The 22,744-nt window shown below is 41.0% G+C and overlaps 1 protein-coding gene across 1 annotated transcript in view; it reads left to right on the top strand.

Annotated features, from left to right (window-relative positions):
• PTPN12 (protein tyrosine phosphatase non-receptor type 12) overlaps positions 1-22,744 on the top strand; it is a 74,640-nt gene that overhangs the window by 12,844 nt on the left and 39,052 nt on the right. Inside the window, exon 2 of the mRNA XM_027459634.3 lies at positions 19,612-19,720. Coding sequence (XP_027315435.3) covers positions 19,612-19,720 — 109 coding nt within the window. The remainder of the gene's footprint in view (positions 1-19,611; positions 19,721-22,744) is intronic.

Raw genomic sequence — 22,744 nt, 5'->3', positions numbered from 1 at the left:
AAGCTTAACCAGACTGGTAAAAAGCAGCTTCAGGGACTGAAATGGCTTCTCCAGAGTTATTGTGAATGTAAGTCTGTTTTTTGTCTCAGTTGGGCTTTCTTTATTTGCATTGGAAAGGGCCTTGGTAAGAATCATCATGCACACTCTTCCCTATCAGTTTTCATGTTATGGCCTGTTCATTTCACCAGGATTAACTTTCCAGTGTTAGCATTGGACCAGTCAGTTGCTTATGGATCTGTCTCCTCACAAAGAGGAGCCCTAATATTGAACCATATTGTCCAAGCTTGGTTTTCACCAAGGTTCCCAAAGAACTCATTTGACTATCTTGAAATAAACATTAAAACCTGGCAGCTACAAGGGCGCAGTTGACACACAGAGAACAGCAGTGCAGTTTGCACTGGGGTCGTGGTGCAACCTTCTCTCAAGCAGCGTGTGCATCGGCGTTCAGACACGAGGTGCTGCTCGCCACAAGGCATGCTGTGTCCTGGTGAGACGCTGATAAATCACTGCTGCTGTGACTGGATTCATTTTGGCCGCCCTGTAAGCCTTCCTGTAGTTTGCATTTTAAAGCCAGGAGGTAGTAATGCTGCATGTCTCATCCTATTACTTGTCATGCACTTACTGTCTCTTAAGGACAAATGTGTATTCCTGTCTGGGCTCATTAGCATTAATTGCCATTCTCCTTACCCCTTGGAATACTGATGCGTGATGCTAGAAACTGGGAATGAGAAGAAGGTGGCCTTTAAGGGAAGGCAGCACACAAGGATTAAGGAGGCGAGAGCTTTAGAAAAATGCTGCTGTTCTTTAAAGTCAGGCTGCAGCAGATGCTTAACTGGTTGTTGAAATGAAATCGAGGTATTTTAAAATTATTGATTTTTGTTTGGAATGCTGCCGCTTGCATCGAGGGAAAATAAGGTTGAGAAAACTGTGTCCTACTTACTTAAAACATTTTACTAAGTGTGGGGTGTTCTGGTATTTGGAAACAATTTTTTCACCCCAATCCAAACTGCACACATTATCTAGCTCATTTCCTTGCCAGAAATACTGTAGTAGGCAGTAGCCTCGTTAGGATTTTAGAGGTTTTATTTTTTGCTGACTGAAGATTTACCTGTTTTCAAACCAAAAAGCAAGTCAAGTAGTTATTTAATGAGTATAAATAGCAATGCAACCTCTTTCATATAAGCTATTCAGTACTATGTAGCATCACTTTCCTTTTTTTTTAACAAAAAAGAAACCCATGCTTTGCTTGCTTTTACTATTTCCTATCTTAATCTAAAATTCTAGATTCCATTCTTTCTTGTCTAGCCTTTCCAAGCGCAGCTGTGATAGATCTGTTCTGAGGAAGTAACTGTAATGCAACTTTCCTCGTTTGCTCTATTTCATCTACTTATTTTGTCACCCTGAGGAGCCGTGACTGGTGGTTTCACAAACTTTTCCGTTGGCTAAAAGTGTAATTAAGTGTTGGTCCTCTGATTTTGACAGCTGCAAGTTCAGTGCTCTGTAAGATGCTGTAAATTTCAGTTGTTCTTTCAGGAGATCAAAACTTTGTTGATGGAGAAAAAAAGCAGTGAAGAGCAAAAGCTTTAGGAGGATACAGTCAAAGGCAGGAGATGCCTTCCTATTTCAGCTCGCTAAAATGCAGCGTCAACTCCACAAGGTATTTGCAGCTTCTTTGCGTTAGCAGGTTAGCAGCCTGCTGCTCGTTCTGCAATGCATGTTGAGCAATCCACCGAGCTGAAAGAGGCAGCAAAAGGGTAGCAGTTCTGTTTGTGCCAGGAATTGTCACCAGTATTTGCAATCAAACAAGGCAGAACTCCAGTTTCTGCAGACAGTGGGCTTTGTGATGCTAATCTGCCCGGTGTCTCTCCTGATTTGTTGGCGGCCGTAGTTTCTCACCCTGTCACCTTGTTAATTCTGTCTTTGGCTTCCGTTTTTCCAGAGTCAGAATGTGAATTTGACCACAGCTGTAGTATTTTCTGAGAATTTTTTTGAAATGTATCTATAAACAGAGAAAGGAGGCATTTGGTATTGAGCAACTTTCCTGTTCCTAGATGGGCCAGCGTGGGCTGCAGCCAATGTCAGTAGCAAGTTAGAATAAAAGCAGTATTTGGGCTGATATGGGGAAGGAATTGCAATAAAGGAGATTAAAGTCTTAGGGGAAAAAAAATAAAGAGAAGTGAAATAAAAGGCTGAGGAGGAAAATGTTAAGGCTGAGGAGGAAAATGTTAAAAGTGTCTGGGGCAACTAGTAAGTGACTGATATGTAAAATCTTAAAATTATTGTATAAATAGCAGCTGTAAAAAAAACATAGTAAAAAGAGTCCAGCTAAAACCTTTGCCTGCTTGTGGGTATAAAACCAGTGTCCTACCAGTGGTTCATTGTGCCAGGAGTTGGACAGCCTGGAATTGACATGGGAGGGAGAGAAGTGGGTGAGTGCAGTTTGTGCACTTACTGCTCTAACCACAGACCATATAACTTTGTTAAAACCTGAAGTCAGCCATCGGAATTGTATCCAAAGTGGTTACTTTCCTTTAGATTACCTCTGTGATTGGCCTTTAAAATGTAAAGGCCGAGAATCTACTTCTGCTGTTTTATCCTATTTTGCAATACCTTAAAATAGGAAACTGAAGAGTTCCACCAAATGTCATGAATCCATTCGCATTTGTAACTTAGAGGGTTTTGATGGCATCTAAATATTTAAATACAGAATAATTAGTAATGTAATTACATAATAATCAGCTTAGAAGGAAGTATTGCTTTGTGAAAGTTATTTTTTGCTTTGTGAAGGCTGAGGTGATAGGCCTGTTATTTGAACAAAGTAAATGAGTTGAATATTAATAACTCTAATTGTGGTGTTTGGGACAAAGGAATAATATGAATGACGTTATCTTAGGCTGCCTGGAAAGGATCTTAAGATGTTATAAATATTTTTAGTTCTGGCTTGTTTAGTGGCATGTAAATAAGAATCTGCTGGGCGTTGCAATAAGTGTGATTAACTGGGGAGAAAGGTGAGTGGGTGACTGCGCTGCTCAGCCGTGCCTCTGCTGCCTTTGACCAACCACTGGTGGCAGGGTGTAAATAAGACTTCTAGGAAGTGTTATCTGAGTTGGTATTTGGTCAGGATGTTTCCAGTATTGTCTTTGTTTTGAAGGGCCACTTGTTCATTTAAATTGTCAAAGCAATTGGCTCTGAAAAAGACAGAGCAGCTCACACAGCGTTCCTGTGGTGTGTGTGTGCACCAGGGAAGAAAACCCTGAAATTATTTCCATACTGAGGGCAGTTTGGGGATTTCTTTGGGTTGACAGCATACGAACAAAGAGGCAAAACGGTACAAGATGGCTCAGACAAATAGGAGCTGGGTAGAGGGAACACTCCCTTGAAAGTAACTGCCTTACAGAACATGGACAGTGAAAGTGCTATGGAAACTATCATAAGTACACCTGTGGTATTTGGGACAAAGCAGCAGCATCAGGGAGACTGTATTATGCTGCCTGGAAGGGATTTTAAAAAAGAAATCTGTTGCACGTAGTTAGCAGTATGTGTATTGCACTGAGAAGGAAGAGGAATAGATGAATTTTTGAATCATAGGGTATAATATGGTTTCTTTCAGCATATTAAATATCAGAATATGAAATATCAAATGTGCTCCTAGCCTAACACTTTATTCTGGCTAATAAATACTGAGAGAAAGAAAGAAAAGAAGGCATCCTCAGTTCAGTCAGTCTGCCACTGAGAGGGCTCCCGGGGCAGTGGGAGGTAGCGCTGCCCAGAGCATGAGACAGGCCCTGTACTGCTTGCAAATGCTTTACTTTTTTAGCTCTGTATAATTTCCTTTCATTCAACTTCCTCTTTTTTTTTTTTTTTTAAGTTCCCATTTCTAAAGGGAAAAGTTGTGGTAAACTTTTTTTTCTTTTTTTTTCCTGTCTGGCAAGGATACCAAATACCACTGGGGGTGGTTCTGCTGGAACTGCGTCTTTAGCCAGGTCCTGTGCCTGCTCAAATGTACCATTTTTATTATATACCAAAGGGGTTTTCTTGCTGTGGGATGGAGTAGAGATGTCTCTAGGAAACTGATGTGATACCCTCAAAAAGAGAAGCCTGTACCTTGCAACCCACTGCGTCCCTTCCACCTCAGCATGTGCTGTGGTTCTCAAATTTGTTTTCTCAGCTTCATAGCCTTCCCCGTCACCTTCACATGACCTGCCAGGTTTCTTGTGCCTGCTTCCTTGATAGCATAGGTCTTGCCCAGTGCCAGGTATGTAAATGTCTGTATTACAGCAGCTTGGCCTGCCTTGCTTCCACACCTTGGTTGTGTCTCTGCCTTTGTGAGGTGTGTTAGTGCTGCTTCCCTGCTGCCCTGGCAGTCTTGTGTAGCTTGTAGGTTGGCATTAGCTTCCCGGTGAGCAGTCTGTCCATGAAATTTCATGTTCCTTTTATATCTCTGTTCTCCTTCCAGACCCAAACTTAGACTTGTTCTGAATATCTAGATTTAGTGCATGTGAATAGAAACACCCATTTCTTCCTCCACCACGCACATGTGGGCCCGAACTTTGACTTCTGCTCTCTGCCTCACAGGGTGTGGTGGCTTTATGCCACCATTTTTATCACGGAGGATTTCACACTGTGCTATGATCACGTAACCTATTGCTTCTGGCCTCTTCAGGCCTTGTTTCGGTTTGGTATAGGTAGATCCTATTCTTGTATTATTTTTTGTACAAAGGCACTCTGGTTTTGTGGTTTGTTTGTTTGTTTTTGGGGGGTGGGTAATTTGGGAACTGAGAAGCAGAAGTTTTTTTTTTATCTTTCAGCTTCTTTATTGCTGATTTTGAGTGCCTTCATATTGACAGCTGTGCTGTACGGTTCCTCAGGAATCGTCTGAGAAACAGCTCTTGAGCTTCACCCTCTCACCTTACTGGCTAAACCTGAGGACGAGGGCTATATTTATGTCCTGTGTACTCTTACTGCTGCTTCTGCCATGGCCCAGGTGGCCGTAGGGATGCTTTGGATGGATTTCCTCCTTTACACTTGACCCCAAAACCAAGAAGCGTGGGCTGCCTTCTCGGTGCCACCTGAGGCCTTCCCCTGCCGAGAGGACACTGACACCTAGTGGATGGGCTCCCCAGGCACTGTGCGAGCCAACTGCTGCTTAAGCCCATCTTTCTAAGCCGAAAATGTGCTTTTATTTAGGTTTCTAGGTGTTTTTGTGAAGGAAAAACAAAATACAGAAGAAAAAAAAACTAGCAGTTTTTGTGTAACTTCTTGTAAGATGTCAGGGTTACGTTGTCAGACTCATTGCTGTTGGTTGTTGGGGATATTTTGCTCAGTCTTCAAAATGTGATGTTTATTTTCTTAGTTAAACCTAATAGTTTAGTAGTTCCATGTGGTACCTTCTGCTGGGTATCAGACAGCTGATGTGGGCTAACACGCCTGCTGCAGGTCCCTGTTTGATCTCAAAGGATTTAAGGATTTACAGTAATACACCTTCTGGGGGTTTGCTGACTATACAGTAACTTTCTAAAAGAGGTTAAAAACTAGTTTCAAGGCACTTAAAATCAAAAATGAAACCTCCTGGGCCATCCGTGTTCAATGGGTGGAAGAGTTGTCAGAGAAAGTGTAGGCTGACAGTGCGTAGAATGAGGGTGTTAGACTTAAATGTTTGGTGCCAGGATTTAAAAGAGAAAATATTGCTTCCTCATCAAGAGAAAGCATTGATTTTTATGCTGAAGGATGCTAAGATTATTTTATGAATTGCTAGGCTGGCATTCATTGGTTACAGTAAAAATATCTTCAAGTAAAACCAGGCACTGACAACCAAAAGCATCTATGTGGAAAAAAGGTCATGTTTTATATGAAATAACAGGAAAATGAAACTTAAACAATACTAATACTTACATGCTAAAGGGCATTAGGAAATGCAAGCAATAGATAAGTTAAAATTTGCATGTTTCTTTGCTGCAAGCAAGATTTCGGTAGTTTGAAGTTGAACCAAATTTATTTATTTTGGACTCTGAAGAAAAACGGCATACGGTCCATCAAAAAAGAAGAATCACAGCCTCAGCTAGTCAGTTATTGAAATTGAGATGGAAGAAGAAAATAGCTTCTGCCTCCTTTTGGCTATTGGAAGCTTACATTGTCTTGTCTCTAGAAACGTTCCAGCACACTGGACCTACTAGTGAATGTAGCCTGTTTGTCACTAAATATCCTGTCTTATTTCTTCGGGTGACTGCTGTAAACACTTAGGAATTGCCACTTAGTTAATTTAATTGTATACATGTGTCACCTTCATTGTTAGCTTCTGCTATGCCACTTTTTTAGCATTTTTTTAAAGCTCAGTCTTTCTATTGTCCCAAAAGTCTACTTCCTTGCTTTTTGTAACGCTGTCATCTTCCTCTTTATTGATGGCTTTCTGGCTTCGTCATCCAAAAGTCTGTTGGTATGATCTGGTTTTAGTGAGAAGTCATGAATGAAAATTCCAAGAAAATGCCCAAGAAGGTATTTTTTTGTGTTTTTCTGTTTTTTTTTTTTTTTTTTTTTTTTTTGAGAAGCCCCACTGGAGAAATCCTTCCAGTCAAATGATTTTTTCTTTCAATGTTTTTCTTAGTAAAAGCAGACTGAAGAGACTTGGTTCTTGCCTGAGTTCTTGTAAAAAATTCACATGCTCTTCTTTTGAATTGGCACCGTATCAAATCCTGACTTGAGGCTCGGATTAGAACAGCTTCCTTTCCCAAGAAAGGAAATGGAGTCTTATTGCTTTGTCACTTACTCCATAGATGAGGATTGTAGATAAGCATCTTGAGGTTAGATCTGAAGGTATTCCTGTGCATTTCTGAAATACCTGGAAGTAAATCTATCATCCAGAACCTGGGGGTGGTGAATAAAGCTGTTTGTGTTTCAAATAGAATACATAAGAACTAATGAGGGTTTGGCTATTGTTTACCAAACAAACAGTCTAGTTCTGCATCCTGAACAGTAAATATGCAGCTTTTAAAAGCGGCAACAATTGAGGTTTATTTGGGAAAAAAAAAAAAAAATCAGCACCTTGATTGACAAGGCACTTGCCTGAACCAGACTCACTTCACTTGATGACTTTAGTACCTTTTAATTTGTTGAAACTTGGCACTGTAGAAGGGCTCTATTTGGCACACTGTCTGTGTGACAGACGTATCCTGCAGGGTACAAACACTGAGAGGCTACTTGAGAATTCTTTCAGTGATGGAGTGTATACTTGTTATGAAGGAGACATTACTCTGGATTTCTCTGGTCTTCAGAATAGACGGGTTTCGGAGATAATTATAAACGCAGTAAAGGCAACCTACAAAAGGGCTGGAAATCAATTTCAAGTTTGACTTTCAGCTTTGATGTACAGAAGGCAAGAATATATATATATGTGTGTATATATATATATATACACATACACACACACATATAAAGACTTCATTTTAGATGTATCAGGGATTTAGGTTGTGAGTTATTTTTTAAGAGGATACATAGAAAATGTTTGTTGCTTGACCCTTTAGTTTGATGCAAGCTTGTACACATCTTCAGAATTGAAAATTTCCACTAGAACATTTGTGGTTTATAACAGTTAAACTACCAGACTAAAGCAGGATTTTCAATTGCTTTTAGTAACTTCACTGTAAGGTTTTAGCCTCTGGGTGTTCCTGATATGAGGCTGCAGAATAGGCAAGTGTTTCTTTTGCTAGTCACTTCTGGGTTTACATGGGTAAATATAAAACCTGAGAATACCCGTGATTAAGGTTACCGCTGGAACTTTAAACATAGATGGCATGCCAAAAATATATCTGAAATCCTTATATTAAAGGAAAAAACTATAGCCTCTTCCACTTTTAGAAGCAGCTCATGAAAGAAAATGAGATGAGTATTTCCTGAACGAGCAATAGTGCTCTAAGCTGGTAGAAGGTGCTTCGTGTACACCCACATTACTATTACAGAAGAGAATTGTGTACAGTAAGGTGTGTGTGCAGATTAAGGGGTTTAAGCTTTTTTTTTTTTTTAATTTGGCAAACCAATCTAAATCAGAGCTTGTATTATTGAAGCATTTAACTGTGATACTTCCAGCTCTTGAATGTTCAACCATTAAAATATAAACTTTGACGTAGAGAAATAGTGAAAATTATTCTAGTGAGTAATTTATTGTCTATGTTTGTTGTTTCTGTACTAGCAATTGCTGCTTTGGTTTCATCTGGGTAGTTGCTTTATGGCTTTGTGCTGTAAGTATGAGAATTTTGTTGGCCATTGCATTCTCTGTTCTACCTCGTCTTGAAACCAGAATTGGCATCATCTGGTTAAAGATGTATTCTTTTGAACTCCCAGGGATATATTAGTTAGCCAAAATTTGAGAGATGCTACTAACAACTAGGGTACAAAATTGCGTGCCTATCCATAAATATTGTGATGGCTATTAGCTAGGGTTCCTACAACAGAAGTCTTAGTACAAGTTTGTATCTTTAATAAGGCCACTTCCTGGCTCTTAAAACTCTATTGAGCTCCATCATAAATGACCTCTTTATAACTAGCACATTCCTTGGCTTCCAGACACAGCCTCAAAGAAGGGGTGAAAATAGTTTTAAGCATGTTTTCTCCAGATAGTAAACATGTTTTCTCTTTGATACCTTCTCCCCCCTCATTTTTCTTTTTTTTTTTTTTATTTTTTTGTATCAACTGCGTATTTACATCAACTCAACTGTAATTGTACATGTTCCTGCACGGATGTACTGATTTGGTGCCAGTCAAAAGCTTTCTTGTTTGTGTTTCTCTGGAAACATTCTTTTTCCCATTTTTGTGTTACTGGTTTTTGTTTTGTTTTTGAGGGGGGAGCAATCCTTAAAACCCCGTGGGTGTTCTGCTTGCCGATTATAAACTAACAAAACTACATTAACAGCATCCTCATCTTGCCTGCTGAATGCTATGGGCTCTAAATTACTGAGTCTTTACAGACACTGTATTTCTATGTAAGGGTCAAGCCTGCTTCTGGGAAAAAAAAAAAAAAAGACCTGGCAGAAGATGAAACCAGCACATTTTTATTGGAATTGCCTGACATGAGTATATTTCACCCTGAGCTCATGTCATCGCATAGCAATTCAGCTGTATGCTAAAGGACGTCACCTAACAGAAAGGAGTAGCACCTTTGAGTTCCCCAGGTGTTTCAGAAAGGTAATTTCAGTGAGGTAATGAACCCCAAACCAGATGCTGGTTGCAGTGCTTCTCAATAGCACAAACAGCTGTGCTTTTTGCCAGAGCGTGTGTAAGGCTCCAGCTTTTCAGCATAGAGCCTTTCTCAGTGAAAGGCTTATGGGGCAGTACCTCTGTTTCAGAAAAACAGACAAAGCACAGCTGATAAAGAGCCCGACTGCCTTTTTGGAAGGCGCATGGCAGGACGTGCGGCTGTAGCAGACTTCTTGTGGGGGCAAGCAAGGACAGGATGTAATACAGCTCAACAGCGTGGTAAAAGCAATAATGCAGCTTGAGACTGAACATCATGAAGCTGGACTAAGTATTTATTAAGTGTTGTTACTTGTATTGCTAGAGGTATAGGTTTAATAAAAGCTTTATGGCTGTTCTCATGTGCCTTTATTTATGGCAGCTTTGGTATTGGGGGCCAGCAGGTAGGAAATCCTAGTTTACTTTTTTTGGAGTGAAAGCTCGCTGTTTCCTGTTTCAGTTGTGATGCTTTTCTTTTGCCTAATATGAATTGAACTGAAAACAATCACTGAACTCATGGAAATGTGTTCCAAGGCGTGGGAAAAGAGGAAGAGTCTTTGGCCTTATGAAGGAAGAGGGAGAAAAACTTTTCAAGTGTTAACTCCTGAAGTAGAACAGACAACTGAGTGAAACCAGAAGCAAGATATATCATTTGTGGCATCTGATGCCTCATTCCACATACTGTGAAATCAACAGCAAGGGAATGGTAAAGAGTGTCAGGAAGAAAACTTTGGTGCTAATAGGTTGTGACATTTCTCAGGGAGCAATAACATGGTTAAGCTAAATATTCTTCAGCAGAAGAGGTTTAGATGATAGCTGTTCAGTTCCTAATGCTTCTTGTTTGAGCCGTACGTGATCTGTATTGGCTGTATAGCTTCTCTGTTGGATGTCTGTCACCGTGGTTTTTGTGCTTTAAGGATGTGGTGTGGGTTAGGGTAGAAGTGCTGAAATGAAGGAGCTGGGGAGTCACTGCCAGCAGTGAATGGCCATAGGGCTTGGGAAAAAGCCTTGCTTGAGTTCCTTCTGGCTGCCCGATCAAGCTGGAGTGAAACCTCTCGCCTTTGGGGTGTTTTCAGTGGAGAAAGCCTCAAGCTGTCACTAGATGCTTTCTTCTATGCTTCTGTGACTCGTTCCTGGTAGTGCTGGTACTCCGGCATATGTCTCTGTCACATCATAGCTATCGGGTTTTGACTTTCCCACCAAAGCTGAAATGCTTCACAAAGGAGGAAGGATGAGCCTCTGCTTTGATCTCTATTTCTGGTGAAGGGCACATGCCTTAGGAGCCTTCACTCAACTCAGATATTATGCCGACAGTGTCAGCATCACATCCAGGACCATCAAAATTTAAGTTGGACTTGAGAGCTAGCTCTGTCTCAATAGCAGGCTGTACCATGGTCACCTCTCCTGGAGCTATGAAGAAGAGAAAGGGAGGCTTCTGTGGAATTTTTACCCGGACCTGTAATCAGTTCATGGCTTTAAAACAAACAAAATGCCCCCTCTGGCATTGGAGTGGGAAGTTCATCCCATCTTTCTCACACTTGCTCTGTAATGTGCTCCTGGCAAGGCTTTTCAGCAGCCCTCTGCTGTGCTGGTGTTGGTGCTGCAGGTTTGCTTCTCCTTGCTTTTGCTGACTGAGATGAGGAGAACTGTCAAACTGCTGTCTACATCCTTGCATTTTTGGTAAATCTCTGCTTAATATTAGTGAAACCAGTTCTTACTGAGCAGCTCAGATCACTGGGATTACAACAAGACCGAGTAATCTTCCTCCTGGTTTTGGATGCCTGGCAGCAAGATGTTTGTGTCTTGTCTCTGGGGGCATATTTGTGTACGCCCCCAGCTGACCTCTTGTTGTGTTGTTGCTGAATCCCCCAGAGATTCAGAAGGCGCTGTAACCCTCCACGGAGTGCACATATAGATGGCATCTTGCATAACAGCCACAAGAAATAACCTTTCCTGTTGTCCCCCTAGTGTGCTTAAACCCAATTCCGTAGGAAGCCATGGGAGGTGGATGGGTTATTCATCGCTGTACCCTTGTGCGGTGGTACAGGGTTTTCCTGCTGCAAAGGAAATACGCATGTAATGAAACTGGACTGAGTTTGCCAATTCTTCTTGCAAGTTATTTATAGGCACCGTGTGATAAGACCTTACATTCCTGGCTCTGAGCTGAATGTGGATTCAACCTAAATGAGACTTAAAATATGCATCTGTCAGTTTCTTGAACGAGTCAGCTAAACTGTTGAAATGCTGGCAGTGAAGTTGTACAGTACTAATAGAGCTGACATTACAGAGTTGTGAAGAAAAGGCTGCAAAAAGGTGTAGAGGTGGGAAAACTCTTTTGCTTCCTTATTTCAAGATATACATTGCATTTAGTAGGTTGGCATGCATAAGTATTCAGCAAGCTGTAAGAGTTTTCACATTAGAGGCAGTCATCATTCATTCATCCAGAAATGAATGGTTTTAGTTCTGAAGACCTGCAGAAGGCTGTACAAAGGACAACTCAAACCTTTACTTGCTGTCTTAATTTGTAAGTTCAACTGCTTGTAAAAAATGAGTCGGTGAGGAGATCTGGTATAGAAGGCTTACATATGAAGATGGCATATCTTATATGCTACAATTAACCTAGTTTTGTATTGTATTTCATAGCTGTTTGTTTTCCAACAAGCTCTTGGATCTTTTTGTGGGCATGTTGATTGAAACACTTCATCGCCTGGAGTGTGGTAAAAACCATTCTCTTAAAAATTATTCCCCACAGCTTTCTGTAGGAGCATCCCATAGCAAGGCAAGATGAATCAAAGCTCTGTGTGTTCAAAGAGACTTGAAGGGGAATTCAAGATTAAATGTGCAGTTCTTAATATACCAGTGCTGTCAGCATGTGAAAAATACCGTAACCTAGGACTCCAGGAATAAGAGGGAAGTAGCAAATCCAGTAACTTGGAAATTATGCTCTTAAGGAGGGGAGTTTGTTCTCTGTGAGCTTTGTTTCCTTGTTTATTCAAGTGTTTTGTTTCCTTTTGCTGCTGTTATGATCTGAAAAATCATTGTGGTCTGTTGCAAAAATCAGAGGCTTATTTCTGTCAAGAATGACTCCTGAATTCCTTCAGCACTGCTAAGAAGCACGTTATGGTGTGCACGAACGTGAAATGCATTTTCTGGTTTCACACTGAGATGTGCTTCCCAGACTTCAAACCAAAGCAGTCAGGCTGTTTCCTAATCAGATGTTCTCAGATTAATAGAAACCTTCACATTTGTCATTCATAGCCTGTAACCTTCGCTGCTGGTGTTCTGTCAGCTGTGTTGTCCTGCACATTTTCACTTGAAGTGGTGTGTTTGTAGCAGTCCTTGCAATAAATTGGTCGTGCGAAGGGATCAGCGTGCTTCAGGGATAGAAAATAGGAGCTTGTGAAGGAATATGCAGCAGAGCTTTCTAAAATATCATAAAGAAGATGTTAATAACTTATTAACTAAAATTTGATTATGCTGTAGTAATTGAATGTTTTGCTTTTTCTGTTTGGTTACTTGCTCATCAACAGGCCACAAACCTCTTTAGTCTGCTCCATCCCTGTGAAGCTAGCCCATCACTGACGGTAGGTAGGGTGTTCTGCTATTAGGCTGAACATGTCAACTGTAATTGATAGCACTGCTAATTTAAGCAAAGATTAATATACAGATACTATAAAGATAGTTTCAGAAATGAGAGAGGAAAAGGAAGGCTTTTGAAGCAGTCAGCCCAAGTTTTGACAATAGGCCTGTGTGAAGGCATCCTTAGTCGTTAGTGGTATGGGATAATACTTATATTATTCTAATATAGTATAAGTTCTGGTCCTAATATTTCTGTCAAGCAAAATGTTTTATTGGTTTGGAAAGATGGAAAACAAAGGTCTCACTCTGGCATTACCTAATTCTTAAGAGCATGCTGTTTGTGTGTTGTTTTTTACCTGTTTCCAGTTTAAGTGTGCTACTGAAGAAGGTAGGATGTTCGCCTTCCCTGGCTCCTCTCAGTACTGGCATTTGGTTTCCCTGCGTGTGGACCTGCCAGTGTTGTCGGCTGTGACTAATGCTCGTTGTTGAATCTAAATCTCTAATGAAACAACACAAATTCCCCTCTTTCTTGGGAAAATACCAACCTGAGTTAAGATGACGTAGAACAAAATATGCCATCTAATACTGAAATACTGGCGTTCCCAGTTCCCTGGGAAATTCAGGGGGGGCTTTCATGGAGTTCACACCAGCTTCTTTGAGCACGGTGGTGTTTTCTAGACTAGTTGTTGACCTGCTATGAAACAGAAGATGGAGTGCCCAAGAGACCTTAGTTGTCAGCCTCATATGTTAGTCACTTCAGGAGATTCCCTTGTAGGAGAGCGTAGAGCTCGGGAGCGGGTAGGCGTTGCTAGAAGGGAGCACAAAGGTAACACACTTCTCCCTCTTCGCTTCGGTTCTTTCTATCACTTCAGCTTGCAATGTCCTGCTAGGGCTTCATTTCAGATAAATAAGTTAGATCCGGGCTATTCCTGGTAGCCAAAGCCATCTGTAAAGGTTGAGATACAGCGAAGCTTTTCTTCTATGGACCTGAATCATTTTCCTTTCATTGTTTATGCTTGGTTGGTGTTTGGGAAGGCTTTTACCTTACAGCACAAGGGTTAGGAACACTCAGAAATAGCTGTTTGAAAGCTGACAGGAATATCTGGGGAAAGACTGCCATTTACAGTCAGACAAATATAAACTTTTTAAAATACTCCTAAGGCAGAGTGGTAGAAGGGATACTCTCAAAAATTAAGTTTATCTGTGATTTCATGTGTGTGTTAAGTATTAGTATCATAACTAATTTTTTATTTTTTTTCCTGCTTCTAGTAAGCAAAATGAAAGGTTCAATCTATGCTAGAAATAAATGTCTTATGAAATGGGTTCATTGATGCAACATTTTTTCAAGTGTTTGCCAGTATCTTTTTATGCTTTGACTACTAAGCAAATTTTTATGGAAAGTTTTCTTTAATTTTCAGGGTTCTTTTTTTTGCATATTTAATATGCAAAATTGAAGTGAATTTCGCAAAGCAAAATATGTTTCAGTGTGATTGGTGTTATCTCACGCCTCCGCTGCTGTAGCTGTCCGTGGAGGACTTCCGAGGGCTGGTGCCCGCTGCCACGCAGCGACTGCGCTGTGGGAGCCTTGGAGTGGGTGCTGCTGCTGCACCCTGCTCCTCCAGGGCAGGCAAAACAGCAGTGTTTGCCCGGCTCTGCCTCTTGTTAACAGAGCTGCTGACGGTTGGAAATGTCGGATAAGTCTTAGGAGATTATTTGAGGGCTTTAAATAAGTGACATTATTTGTCACGCTTCCCTTGCGAAGAAGCCCGGAGAGGAGGCAGAAGAGCTTTTATATCTTAAATAATGCTCAGGCTTTTAAAGCGAGTTCTTCAAATCTCAATAAGCAGTATAAATATTTTCTTTAATCCGCAAACAGCATTTCTCTGGCATTAAGCCGTGCATCTTGACAGGCTTTCTAAAGGGTAAAATAGACAAAAAGGCTTGACTGGAAGTCAGATGAGTTTCCTGAGCTGCCTGGACTATGTTCTCTTTGATATAGTGTGGTTCCACTTGCTTCATGTCAAGTCTTTTTTTTTTTTTTTTTTTCCTCAAAAACACTGTACTAATTTGTCATAATAAGCTGCTCTAGAGGCTGGAAGCATGTTTCTGAAATTCAGGCTACTTCCCAAGGCTTGCCCCAGCATCCTGTGGGGTCTGTCCCTGTCCCACAGCCCGCTTCATAGCATGGTGAAACTAAACTCAGCGCTTCTAATGAAATGAGACTGGAAGTTAAGGCCTTGTGAACATAGTTCTTAAAGTATACCGTGAATATTCAGCTCCTTTTTGACCGTTTCAGTCTTAAAAGGCACCCAGGAGAAGATTTGAGGTGCTGCACAGCTGCTTTGTGGATGTAGAAGCATGAGGGCAGGGCCTGTGGAGGCACTGGGCTTGTTCCTGTCCTGGCTCTCTGCGCCCAGGGAGCTGCTGGGGAGCAGCCTGGCGGTTTTACTGATTCAGCCCAAATGTGAGGGCTGCTTTCTGTTGCCCACAGTTGTTTGTTATGAATTAGCATGGAAGTGGACTGTGACGGATCTTGCTGGATATCTTGTCAACAGCTTAATGTAGTCTGAACAAAACTCTTTCTTCCTCTGCCCTGTCATTACCCCGCTCTGTTGCACACATTTGACTTTTTCTGGTCACTCCAGGCTGTAGCCTGGGAAGCACCAAATCTCTCTTACATCTTACACCAGCAACGTGTGTCCTTTGCTTTCTGCAGAAGTCCTCTGTTGTGTGGAGTGATAGTTCTGCTGCTGTAGCCTGCATTTCTGCTGGGCTACTTCATTCAAGGCGTGGTTTTCAGGGTTCTTCCCTTGCTCTAGTCAAATCCTTCCCTTCCAAAGCATGAAGTAGGTACTATTCTATGTAGCAGACACTGCTACAAACCATAAAAATGCTTATTCTTTTTTGGTTGCTTTTATGACTGTACCTATCTTCTATTACCCAAGCCAGAGAACAGCTGACAAATAAGCGTTAAAAGCATGGGTCTTGAAGTGTTTTAGGAGCAGAGATGTCTGTTAGAATCATACTGTGTTTCATTTCTGGTCTTTGCCTCGGAGCTGGCCTGTGCTAATCCTCCTTTCCACTCTGTTTTGCAGAGTTACAACAAGTGGGCCGTGCAGAGGAGAGGATATGCTGAATTCTAATAGCATCAGTTGCTAGAAATGGAAGCTGGTATTAGGCACTTCTTGGTATTCTGGCTTTACAGCAGAACCATGCTGTACCCTTGACGCTGGTGGTTTTTTGTGTGCCTTTAAAATAGGCAAAGCACAAAAGGTCATCTTCCTAGGGTGCTTTTTGTTACCTACTGTTTTTCCTGTATCACTTCCTCAAGTATCTCTTCTCGTGCAAAAAAAACTTCTGCTTCTACTCGTGCATTTCAGAGGCTGTTTTTTCTCTAAACTTTTCTGCTACTTCTTTCTAAGCACAGCCAGAGTACTTAGCCCAATAAAAATAAGATGAATAATATGAAAAACAAAAAGCCACAACCAGGTTGAGATGGGGAACAATATACAAACTCATATTTGTGGCTATGCTGGGGAAGTATCACTGTTTCTCTTTGTGGGGCTTGGTGGTTTTTGTTCTTGTTTTTTTTTTCTTTTCTCTTTTTTTTTTTTTTTCTTGGATTGGAGGCTTAGAGCCTGTTTCGAACTACTTTAGTCTTGCGGTTGTTAGCTGATATCGCCGAATTATGTGTGCTTATTTTGCTATTTTTAGACTCCTGGTTCAGTGTCCAGCCTTGGTAGCCCTGGCAGCATTTGTTTTCCTTTGCAGGTAATGTTACATAGCGTTAGTGTGGCCAGCAGGACCGGGGAGGTGATCATCCCCTCTCCTCAGCTCTGGTGAGGCCGCACCTCAAGTGCTGTGTTCAGTTTTGGGCCCCTCACTACAAGAAGGACATCGAGGACGTGGAGTGTGTACAGAGCAGGGCTGTGAGGCTGCTGAAGGGGCTGGAGCACAAGTCCTGTGAGGAGAGGCTGAGGGAGCTGGGGGTGTTGCCTCTGGAGAAGAAGAGGCTCAGGGCAGACCTTATTGCTCTCTACAGCTACCTGAAAGGAAGCTGTGGGGAGCCGGGGTTCGGCCTCATCCCGCATATAACTAGTGACAGGACCAGAGGGAATGGCCTCAAGTTGTGCCAGGGGAGGTTCAGGCTGGCAATGAGGAGCCATTTCTGCTCAGAAAGAGCGGTCAGGCACTGGGCCGGGTTGCCCAGGGAGGTGGTGGAGTCACCGTCCCTGGGGGTGTTCAAGGAGAGGTTGGACGTGGTGCTTGGGGACATGAGTTAGTGGTGGCATTGGTGGCAGGGGGTGGTTGGACCAGGTGATCTTGGAGGTCTCTTCCAGCCTTTATGACTCAGTGTAGGACCGTGTCTCCCATGCACAGTTGACCACTCCCTGGTATTTTGTCTGTCACACATTACAGGGGAGCTTTTCCAACTGCCTGCTTTGTGGAAGCGTGCTGGCTGTGGCGGGGATGGAGTTAACTCTCCCGGCAGCAGCCCACAAAGCGCTGTGCTGTGCACTGGCAGCAGCAGCCCTGATATCCAGCCCGTGTTGTGTCTGCTGCTGAGCACTGCTGGCACCGCCTCACGGCTCCTCCAAACCCCACAACCGGCAGGAGGTGGGGAGGGGACATCCCCAGGGCGGCTGACCCAAACCGAGGGGATATTCCATACCGTGTGGTGCCACACTCGGCAGTAAAAGCTGGGAAAGGGGAAGGAGGGGGAGGCTCTTGTGATGAAGATGTCTGCCCACCCCAACAATTGCTACGCATTTTGAGGCCCTGCTTCCCGGGATGTGGCTGAACATCGCTCACTGATGGGAAGTAGAGAGTAATTTTCTTCCCTCTGTGCTTCCATGTGGCCTTGGCTTCCTTTTCTTTTGAGGAGGGGGAGTGAGAGAGTGGTTGTGGCGGAGTCGAGCTGCCCAGCTGGGTAAAACCACCACAGGAAGATAGGTTGCAGATTTGGTTTTAGTGGTGCAAAGATCAGCGTAGTCTGCATGGAAGCTTCTTCCCTGGGGCTGTTAAGATGTCTGTTCAAAAACTGAATCTTTCTGTTCATTGTGGTAATGTTTTCAGATAATGTATCTAGCACTTGGATCAGCATTTGGTCAGACTTGCTATCCCACCTCCAAATGTTTACTGTTTTTTTTCTGCGTTGACTAACGCTGCCAGTTTTTCAAGAGCAGTGCTTTTTAAGAAAAAACCCTGTGTGCTAATTCAGTTGCTTTTTTTAGCATTCAGTGGTTTCATCTGCAAAAAAAAAAAAGGTCCTTTGGGAATTACCTTGAAAATGTGTGCTTCTTGATTTGCTTTATTTTACTTTGCCATCGTTATTGCTCTGTAAATACTACTGTTAGGGATTTAGACATGTAGTAGTAAACAAAGTCCATGCAAAATTTTGTCTACTCTGTTTTTTCTCTACATCCAGACAAATTTAATGAAAGCATTTTTCTCTAAGTAGTAGCATAAATGTTAATTTTTTTTTTTTTTTCTGGAAGAATTATTGGAGAACTTGAATTACCAACTCAGTTTTACTTCTTTGTTAAATTGAGTATAGCAAGTCTCCCAGGTGTGTTGGTAATCTAAGAATAATTCAGGAAGAGAAGTGGCTTTCTAGCCAGCTCAAATTTTACTGATGATGTCCTGCCTGTATGCTGTTGTGCATACTGTAATAAACAAGATGTACATTTCTAATTAACAACCAACCTCTCTCAATTGCAGCCTACCCACACATACACCAAAAAAAAAAAAAAAGCTACAAACATTTTGGATGTTGAGGGGTGATCACCAGGCATCAAAGTTGGTGGGATGGGAAGCATGAGCAACCTCTGTCCATCTACCTGTGCACAGCACCTCTCAATGGAAAAATGACTTCTGTCTTCCTCTTGATCATTTTGTATGCCACCATCATGTCAGTGTGTCAGTGGAGTGGCTGGTTTTACAACTAAGTTGTTCTAGCTGGAAGAGAGCATTCAGTTTTTGAGGTCTTTCAAGTTCCTTTTTAAATCTGAAGGTCTACGCAATCTAACAGAAGTACTCTTCCTCCTCAGTTGAAGGCTGTAAATGCATAACTTGAGTGGGATGAAAGAAAGCTGTGTTGCTTTTGTTATTTCCTACGTTGCCGGAAGGGATGGGCGGGCTTTTATTATTAGAGGTTATGCCTGTTCCAAATTTCCAGGATTTGAAATAGATCAAGGGGATTTTAAAAAGAAAAACTGTACTGCTGTGAATTCAACAGACCTCCTGTCACTCATCTTAATTGGGAATAGCTTATACCTGAGTGTCAGGAACCCTCTTTTTTCCTAGATGAGCTTGAAACTCAACAGGAGTTCAGTGCTAGGAATCGATACCTGCTAAAACCTAGGTTCTGCTTCCTGATCAATTGTGTGTGGGAAGCCATGAGCTTCGAAGCAAAATAACAGATGTTCTTAAGCCAACCTGCTCTGTTGTGTTCCTATGGATGTTGTGGGCAGTAACAGATTTTCCTGTTCCTCACAGGTATTCTTAATGCAGTCATTGCTCCCTAACAAGGCAGACGATGTTCTAATTGAAGTATAGCTGTATGACCACATTGTAGTGACTTATCAAAAGTTCCATGTATCATGAGCTGGTTTTGACTTCGCTGTAAACTGCTGATGATCTAAAAGTCCTAGATAATTATTTTTTTTTAATATATGTATGTATATCGTAGTGAATATTGTAAAAAGATAGAAGTTTTCTTAAATGATCTGCTTACACTTCATAATTGAAGCTGATGCCTGTTTCTGTTGCCTTAAGACTTGAAAACATAATGTATATGTCTTATTTCAGAGGTTAAGAAGATTATCCACAAAATATAGAACAGAGAAGATCTACCCAACAGCCACCGGTGAAAAGGAAGAAAATGTTAAAAAGAATAGATACAAGGATATATTGCCATGTAAGTCTGATTTGTGTATTAATAGGGGATAAAGGGAAATGTTTGTTACTCGTAAGGTGTTATACATTTTACTACTTAGTTATTACTGAAAGGCAAAATTGGAGGTACTTTGAAATACAACTTATATAAAGTTTTTGTTTTTAACTGAGAAGGCAAAGTAAGTAAAGGGTAATATATTTTCTTAGGAGATCTATCACCTAAAGAAAATGTTAGCTAGGTGCCAAGGCACGTAGAGCTGATGCTTTCATTTTAACTCAGAATAGTCCAGAACTTTGCGATGTGCTTAGCTGTATTTTTTTTTTCTTCAGAGTATGTTGTTCATGGTAGAAGATAAACACATGTCAGCATAAGATCTAGATGAAATTTTACGAAGCCTGAAGGAGCCTGGGTTTGTGGTTTGAAGTACAATAGATCTATCTTTTGCGGGTTCATATCCTGCAAACCATGTCTGAGAGCATTCTGTGCTGGATTATCTTCTGTTTGTATTTTGCTAGAGCCCAAATGAAATTGTTTCATGTACAAACATAAAATGTGAGTCAGAGCAGAATTTAAATTTTAAAACCACCAATGTATGGGTATAACAGATCTTACAATGATAAGATTGCCTGTTGCAGGTTTGCTTTGTTTACATCATGAGACCATATATCTCAGCAGCTTTTACTATGCTTCTTAAAATGGACAGCTGACAACAAGATTAAAGGCTAACCTTTTGACAAATGCCATTTCTCATATCCCAGAAAATTAACAACAGATACTTTTTACTCTGCTTAGCTTTCTCAGAAGTGTTTAGAGGCTTATAGGCTATTTGAAGTTAAAAATGGTCTCAAGCATCGTTAGCTTTCATTTTCAAGATGTGTTCTGGTAATAAACTTCAGAGAATGATTGTATTTCAGACTGTTGTGTATTTGCTGGTTCTGTTTCTCTGCTGATATAATCTTTTTACTATCTATCAGAGCTTGGAGCCACACTTAGAGCAGTAAACTTTGCCCTAGAGCCACAGGCCCTAGACTGTTTAACAAGGTGGGCATGGGAATGGGCATCTCCATCTCACTGCTGCATTGAGATGGTATTAAGCTCAAATGCAGAAAAATAGTTGAATGCCACTGTGTTTTTTTTGTTTTTAATTGTGAGGAAACACGTTTAATTCTGTGAAAGAAATATAAAGTTATTACCATGTATTTATACTCTACCATCTTTCATGCCGGTGTTTGGATAGATAATAAAAAATACGGGAAAGTATCAGTAGCACCTAAGCTGATTCCATGGGATACAATAGCCACTGTGGCAGTAAATGACTGCAACTAGAGTAGGGGATGAGCTTTGCTTTCATTTATCTATCTATCTAAAAAAGAGGCATTGGGAACCGAAAGGATGCACAGTCAGGAAAACAAACCTCAAAGCTGACAATGAGGAAAACTGAAGGTACACCTTCAGTTAAAACAAATAATATCTGCAAATACTTACAAGTTCCAGCAAAAGTGATGGGAGACCAGCTTGTCAGAGAAATGAAAGCTAGGAGATGTTTCCGAGGAGGGAGGGGAATGATTTTTATTTTTACTTATTTTCTGTAAATCTAGAAGATTACAAATGTAACTTAATCAGAGATTAACACTACTTATCAGAAGTTCTTGCTACTACCAGAGAGATCGGTACCTTAATACTAAGTCAACACAGGCTTCAGAGTAAACGTGTGCGTGGTCACGTTACAATTTATGAAGCCCTTCTAAGTGATAATTCAATCAGCCATGGTGTGCACTGACTAGCTGAAGACACCAATTTTTATCTACATACAAAGATAAAAAATAAATAGCAAGCACTTCATTGCAAGTTCCAAGAAGATTGAGTTTTTCTTGGGGAATTCTATTTTGGAGCTAAAACTGTGGAAGAGCTTGAGCTGTGGCAGGAGAAGGAAGTAATAAATAAATGTTGACATTTGGAAACTGCTATAGAGTTTTGGATCTACTGTGCTGAGAAGATAGAAGCTCACTTTAGCCCATTGCTTTAATTATTCTGATCTGTCATGTGAAAATACTTGTTAGTATTAAGTTTGTAACATCAGCGCATGTTCATAGAGTTTGCACTTTTACATTGAGTGTGATAATGTATTACAGTGTAATATGCTTTAGGGGTTTCTCTGGGCTGTTATTTAAGAGTGGTGTCTTTATGTTAATCTAGGCTTGTTGTTTTTAGAAAGCATTACATTGAAATCAACTTTTCTTTGCATATTATCAGGACTCTAGCAAAAAAAAAAAATCATCTTGGAAGCTTTTTGTAAGAGCTTTCTGTATAGCAGTAACTCTTAGCATATACTTCTTACTTGTTACCATATACTTCTTAGTCTTAGCATATACTTTTATACTTGTTACCAGTGATGTTTTTGAGAGAGGAAAAAAAAAAGAAACCCACAAACCATATTTCCTCTTTAGGAATGGATAGACTTCTTTATTAGAGCTTCAAGTAAAGAAGAAACATTAAAGTTCCAGCAGCTGCTCTGTGGCTGAGGGAATTGATCATGGGAACAGAAAGGAACAAATTGCTTGAGCAGATGCTGCTTCTGCAGACACTCCTGTTCCCCGGTTCAAATCTATAGGGTAACTTTTGTCAGTCTTGATTTCCGGTTTAATGTAATAATAAATTATATAAGAGGCCTTTGTGCTAGCCAGGAAATATTGGTATCAAGAAGAGCTGGAAAGGCTGGCAAACCAGCCGACCACCTACTCTCCTTCCCCCTTAGTAAGAAGCATTGAGTTGTTTCTGTATGAAGATGCACTGATTCTTTCATCGCTGAAAAGAATTCCAAGAGGCTCAGTTTGTTCTGTCAACAAATATTAACTAATTCTTAAAGATTGCTGAGGATCTCCGAAGATCTGTTTTTCTTATAGGAAACTTTTTTTTTTTTTTGAGACAGTCACTAATGATCAGGGTAGAAATTTAAGTCCAAGCCCTCTAAGTGAAGGAATCAACTGCTGCTTGTTTAACAGGGGCATGTTCTGTGCTTCAGCAAAGTGCCCAGACTAGTGCCAA

Source organism: Anas platyrhynchos, chromosome 1, assembly GCF_047663525.1.
Source record: "Anas platyrhynchos isolate ZD024472 breed Pekin duck chromosome 1, IASCAAS_PekinDuck_T2T, whole genome shotgun sequence".
Lineage (NCBI taxonomy): Eukaryota > Metazoa > Chordata > Aves > Anseriformes > Anatidae > Anas > Anas platyrhynchos.
Note: the sequence above shows the minus strand (reverse complement) of the source record. Positions and strands in the feature narration are given on the sequence as shown.